Source organism: Porites lutea, chromosome 2, assembly GCF_958299795.1.
Source record: "Porites lutea chromosome 2, jaPorLute2.1, whole genome shotgun sequence".
Lineage (NCBI taxonomy): Eukaryota > Metazoa > Cnidaria > Anthozoa > Scleractinia > Poritidae > Porites > Porites lutea.
Genome location: NC_133202.1, coordinates 36,393,975 through 36,400,684, shown reverse-complemented (window position 1 = coordinate 36,400,684; position 6,710 = coordinate 36,393,975). Strand labels below are relative to the sequence as shown.

Sequence of the window (6,710 nt, the reverse complement as noted above, 5' to 3'; positions counted from 1 at the left end):
AACCATCTATACGTTGAGAAACAAAGTGCGATGTATACAAAGGCCGGGTTAATCTGTCTGTTCTTATTGCCTTTCCGTACAGCCTTCCAGTCGCACAAAGAGAGACTCAGAGGAGAGATAGAAACACGTTCTTAATAGAGTCTGAGCCTGGGTATGTTCTTAGTACATTCTTAAAATTTTTGTTAATCTCATCGTGAACAATTTAATTTAAAAAGTTTCTTAAAAAAAATAGTATGAATTCCACTAAATTACACGTTACAAATTGCACACAATACATTCTTTTAGCCGGTTGAAATCATTATTTCAATTTGTTTTCCAACAGGGTTAAATTCTAAACCGCAAAACATCAGTTGTTGTGTAGACCAGGGAGAAAAGCTAATCCTTGATTGACGTATATCGGTGATTTATTGCAGGGTCTGTTGCGGTTACTATTTGCTGATTCACAAGCTGTAAGTGAAGCGTAGACTCTTTCACTTTGTGTCTGAAAAATTAACGAAGGAAAGAATTAGTTAGAAAAGGACATTAAATGAAGTAATAATAACAGATGAAGCAATAACGAAATCTGTTCAAGAACCAATGGTCATACTGTCTGTCAGCTAACGCTCATCACCCTACCATTACAATGAATTATTCTCTAACTCCAACTCAGACCGGAGGGATTGTTGAAGGTTTTTTGAATAACTTGATGAAATTTAGGTTCTGCTAGGAAGTTTAATATGACCTAATGTTGACATCATGCAGATTAACTACACCTTGATGTTGAAAATGCTGAGTGCATTATTATGTGTAATTTTTGGTGGCCGCATCATGAGCGGCTCTAAAATTATAAACCGTATCTTTGATCTCCCCTTCTCTTCCCAGCAGCAGGAAGCAAGACTGAATAGGGTTACATGCTATAACAATTTAATGATTGAAGATTTATCATCTAACAGAGCAAAGAGAAGCTTCTTCCTTTTCACTGTCGTTTAAGTTGTAAATCGTCGGCATAAGAAGTTGGACTTACCATTGTACACTGACTCAACATGGTGTACCCACAATCCGTCCTGCGAGGCTGTCGTGTTGTTTCAAGTTCATGTCTTCCATCTCCGATTTCACCTGACATCCCACTGAGTTGTGTGGCCGCTGCATTCTGTGTTGGATTCAAAGAGCTGCCCTGATTTTCAAGCTGAATCCTGAATGAAAAAAGCAGCATTTTAGAGCATGAAATTTCTTGATAATACATGTAAATGTTCTTCAGCAAGAATCGTGAAACTATACAGACATAATAATACAACAACGCAATTATGAGCATTGGGCATTTCTTTGCCTACCTTTCAGCAATTTCTCTTCTTGCATCTACAAAAAAAAAAAAAAAAGAACAGAACTGAAAAAAGATAGTTAAAAAGGATCACGTACTAAAGACTCTTTCCACTCTATTTTCAGTTTTTTCATTTTACCAATTTGACGAAAAAAACAGGTTTTTCTTCCATTTTTGGAGGACTTCAATCCTTTAACAAAATAACGAAAATAGTCGTTTTAAGCGTAGTATTTTTTATTGTCCTAAGTAAGGTCACTTTATGATACTTAAGGAAGATGTATTCCAGACCTCAGTTTTAAATTGCTTACCACACAGGGTTCAATTGAAGGGTCCAAAATTTGGTGCTGTACCTTGTAAAAAGCCCTACACTAAATAGTTCTTTTTTAGCCATTTATTGCTCACCAGCTACTGTTCAAAATTGTAACATTGAACTAAGGGTTCGGTTTTAGGACCCTATGTTTGTGCGACTGCACTCCCATTTTGTTTTGAAACCAGGGGTCCGAAATTTAGATCCTATCAGCTTAAATGTGTTTGCTTTCAAATCGTACAGCCCAAATAAAACTTTCAATCAAGTATCCAAAAACTCGAACCCTTGTTTTAATGAGCAGGATTTCGGTTTAGTTGACCAGTAAAAGTGATTCTTAGCTGTATTTAAAAGCGTCTTGTCCACTGTTTAGTTTGCAGTCCTTTTTCATCCTGTCCTTCTCTCTACTATATTGGAAGTCCCCACGTATTTATGTTTTAGCTAACTTTCTATCTCAGGTGATTTTTCGTTTTCTTTTGTTTTTGGGTATGGTGATGTATGCTAATGAAATTGAAACAATGTAACTTGGACCAACTCCCGTGAACTGGAGCCAACTATTCACCAGAGGCACCCAACAACGGTTTCCTCCAAAATGCGTTGAAAACACTTTTGAGGCTATCAAGAGTACTTTTAGACCTCTAGAAATGCATTCAAAGCGATGCTATGAAATGTTTATCTGTTCGATCATCAAGGGAACTTAAGTCTTTTCGGATTTTAAGACAAGGGCTTCAGTATTATTTTCCCAAAAGTTTTAGAAGCAATTTAACGAATTGCAAAAGAGAAATTTTTTTTATTCCTCTCTCCATCACATTTTTGAATCCGAAAATTTTAGGTTCCCTTTTTCCTACCGAAAATAGCCTAACCTGGGGAGTGTAATCTGAGAACTATAAAAAATTCAGAAAATCGTAGGGAATTTATTAGATAAGCTTCGAAAATTGCAAATGAATAGTTTAGGCTACATGACCGTTCCAGAAACTCTGGAGACAACGCACGAAAATGATCTATTTGATATGTTTCCAGTGTTTTCTAATGTGGTACATATCCCTGGAGTGGTACCTGCTAGATTGTGTTCTGCAGAATGATCATTCTGTGCGTTTCGCAGATTGAAAACTTACCCCCGCAGCACTGTGGGGCAACAACGAGTCAGTAAAATCGTCAGTAACATGATCGTATCATTGATATCTTTGGTCGTCATAAGAATGGCAAATACAGCCATTTCTTTTAATGTGTTTTATGAGCTCATGTGATGCATTTGTATGTAAGAATATTTTCACTTCATATTTAGCCCTATGTTAGCGCATCTTACGCCCCTCGTTTCTTTTTTACTGTTTCGCAAAAATTTGGGCAACTTGCGCCAAGTTTATGGGCATCTGGTTTACGCCCCTTTCCCCCTCCCACCTGGCAAAAAATTGCCCGTACGCCTATTTATTAACAGTTCCAACAGCTTTTATACTAAATCCCCCACCGACACAATACTAGGGTTTCTTTAGGAAACTAAACTTATTTATTTTTTCCCATATTTTCAAAAACATCATTTGGTTCGGCGATTAAATCAGAGTTTTGGAAACCAAATATTATGCAGTATAGAAGACATAACAAAAGATACCTTTTGTCTTGTTGTTGCGATGCCGGCAAGCAAAAATGAGGAACAATACAATCAAAACAACCAGTATGATAAAAGCTAGCAGGATTAAGATGATTGTAGTGAAATCGGGAGATTCATAGAAGATGCCCTCCGGAAGTACCTCTGCCAATTTGAAAAAGTGTTGTAAGTAACACGTAGCCGGTTTCCTTGACGAAGAGTACACCAAGTTCGTAAAAACAATTATTATTCATTCAAAATATTTCCCCTCTTCTGACCGGCTAAAAGCACACCGATAATTCACCATAACCAGTTACTGATAACCAAATTTGGACGAATTTTGTGTTTAATGAGGAAATGACGTCAAACATGCAGTGTTCTTGCAGGTTAATGCATCGTTAACCGAGAAGACCTGGGGACGAGGTTGAGCTGTTTTGGTTGTCAAAACAAAAAAATGACGGACATTTCACTCGTTTCAAGAGTAAGAACTAGGCGAAATTATAGCTAAAAACATGGTAAAAACAGCAAGAACACAACTCGAAGGGCAACATCTGCTATTTGGAGAATATTTGCAGAGCTGAACAACCCTAAACGTGCGCTATCGAAGGTAAACTTAACGTCGATGGATGTTTTAGCTTTGTTTTTAAACTAGGAATTTTTTTGAATGAATAATAAAACAATTGTTGACTTCGGCTTTCGTATCATATGAAGAATTATGGAGATCTCGGAGGGTGTTATCCGCCTCGGCCTACGGCCTCGCCGACGGATAACACCCTCCTCGATCTCCATAATTCTTCATAAGATACTCAGCCTCATTTATTAATTGCAAGAGAGGATAAAGGGGACAAAGAAGGTATCCCCCATACACACCCTATTCCATAGGCAATTCATCTTGAGTTATTTTTAGAAACAGGATAAAGTTACCTCGCGTGCTGCGTGGATGTTTCGTGGAGGTTTCGCATGACTAAACGCCGTGTAAAACATGTCGGGCGAAAGGCAATGAAAGCGTAAAGAGATCGAGAGCATTCCTGAATACTGAAGCGAAGTGAGTTGGCGCTCACCTGGGAAAAGGGAATCGCTGGACTCTTTGACAACCCGTGAAATTAGCTTAACTCGAAGTTGTCGTAACCTCAGTGCTTTAATAAAACGAGAAATTTTGCCGATCTATTGAAACCGGTCGTTTGTACAATAAAGCAAGTGAACGCCAAGTGTTATTTTTGTTGAATAACAAAAGACTAATAAGAGGATAAATATCAAACCAGAAATTGCTCTCTTCAAACTGTAAATTATAACTGATCCTGAGAGAATGTTCAGTGTGTTAAGGATTTCCCTGCTGTACTGTTAGCTCTATACAAGAGAGGAAGGGTGATTCTTTTTTAATTTCTGTTTCGCTGACACAGCTCTCTGTCGTCTTTGTCGCCAAAACGAATAGCAATATCGATCTCCGCGTCTTCCGCCATTTTGTTCTGCGTCAATTCGTGAAGGACGCGTGGCTGTGAGCGTGGGTCATCCACGCGTAACACATTTGCGCTATGTGATTGGCTGTTGTCTAATCGCCCTTGAGATCTGTGGTGTTAAAAATAACTAGAGACGAATTACCTATGGAATAGGGGGTGTATGGGGGATGCCTTCTCTGTCCCCTTTATCCTCTCTTGTTAATTGTTAATTAAATTATATGCTGGTGTTATCCCGAAGGGTACAAATGAATGACTGATGAGCATTCACGTGGAAACACCCAAATTATACCCAGGTAATTAACCTCAAGGGGGTAATCTGGTTGGTTTGGTTTGCTTGTCCGTTTTTGTTTTTGTCGAATTGAGAATTTCAGAAATTTACATTTAAAGGAGATCATGGTTTTTCTGGTACCTGGCCGGGTACTGGTATTAAACTACCTGGTTATTTTTTTACAAATTATTACCCTTGCTTTTAATTCCCGATAAACCTAAATCCAACATTTTCTAATTTTTTCCTTAAAAATGATCACTCCAAGCACCTCCCATGATTGTATTCATTAAAAAAATTAAAAACAATCCAAAAATCTCAACATTTATTGAGTCAGACTCCAAACCTATTTAGCCATTTTAATGGAATGAAATCTTGGCTAGATCTGTGAGAAAAAGTGCAAACAAACAAACAAACAAACAAACAAAAACAAAAACAAGGCCAACCACTTGCCCGCTTTAGGCTATAGGACAATAACAACTAATCTGTAAGATTTGTATAGGTCATATATGATGGACTTTCTGAATGAGGTCGGTTCGGGAAGTGTTTTTGACTCTAACACTGAACAGCTGAACCACTGAGGATTTGGCATTGTTTGTTGGTTGTTATGCTACAGTATGAGGAAAAAAGGACATTGAAGTGCAATGACTAGCTATGTTGCCGGATCTCAAAACATTGAGCTACGCAAGAAATTATCCCCTCTTGGCAACAATTAATATAGGATTAACACAAAATGGTTCAGTTTGTATACTGCCTATGATCTGAAGATCTGAAGAACAAATCAAAAGAGTATGTTCACCGAAAAAAGGATCAATGTTGCAGTTATTTGGTTACTGCCTTTGCCCGGGAACGACTACTCAGTGAGCTCGGGCACGTAAAAACGGTAGCCAGTAAAGGAGGCGTGAAAACAGTAATGTATCCATAAGCAGGAATTGCTAGTACTACATTTAGCTTTATGGTGTTATTGCATGGCTTACCTTTCGTTACCATTGTCGTAGAACCCTTAAATGTATGTGGCTTCAAATCATTGGTCGTAAATTGACTCTGTGAAGACGATGTGGACCGTTTCATTGTGGCTGTCCCAACAGATGATCCACCGATTGGGGAAGGTGCTGTGCTTTTCGGCAGCTCTGGTGACTTAGTTGTCCTCTCTAAAAAGAGAATTGCTTAGACGAAGTTCTACGCTCTGTAGTACAAATCGAGAAAATGCATGGATTCGACATGATGTCAGTAAATTAACTGCATCAGTACATTCATAATCAATGCAGAAGAGACTGTGCAGTGCCGCGTAACAATAAAGGAAGGCTTTAGCTGTTCATTTCAAAATTAGCCGGAACACAGACGTTGTTTTATATTTCTTTTCGTTCTTTTCGAAAAAATCGGCGAGCGCGCGAGAAAGAAAAATAAAGAATGTCAGTAGACATCTTTGGGAAAAATGAGGTTTATTAAGCCCCTCCCTCATATCAACCCCACACCATTGTTACCTCTGCGTTCGCCGTACTGAGTCTTAAGTATTTTACAATCAAACAACAATGGCACTCGGAGTCGCGTTTCTACGCCAAAAAAGCCGGCTAAAAGACTGTCCGACGCCGAAACAAATCAGCCCATCAAATTATTGTAGGATATGTGGGTGCTGTTTATACGTCAATTTTACTGGGTAATCATCCCGTTCCCGTAAAGCTACCGAGAATCTTTTTTTTTTGAGAGAGAGAGTAAAGCCAGCTTTTAAGAAAGCAAGCACGATTATGATAGCTTTCGGTTTTTAAAAAACAGAATGTACGCATCACCTCATGGTTCTGCAGCAA

General features: G+C 38.4%; 1 protein-coding gene across 1 annotated transcript; it reads right to left on the bottom strand.

Moving 5' to 3' along the window:
* Nucleotides 1-298: 298 nt before the first annotated feature.
* On the bottom strand, nucleotides 299-5,895 carry LOC140926123 (uncharacterized). The gene is made up of 5 exons (XM_073375916.1): nucleotides 5,883-5,895; nucleotides 3,208-3,348; nucleotides 1,311-1,335; nucleotides 1,004-1,172; nucleotides 299-481 (listed from the first exon to the last, which is right to left on the bottom strand). The coding sequence occupies exons 1-5, from the start codon at nucleotides 5,893-5,895 to the stop codon at nucleotides 347-349; spliced, it is 483 nt and encodes a 160-aa protein (XP_073232017.1). The 3' UTR covers nucleotides 299-346.
* Nucleotides 5,896-6,710: the final 815 nt, after the last annotated feature.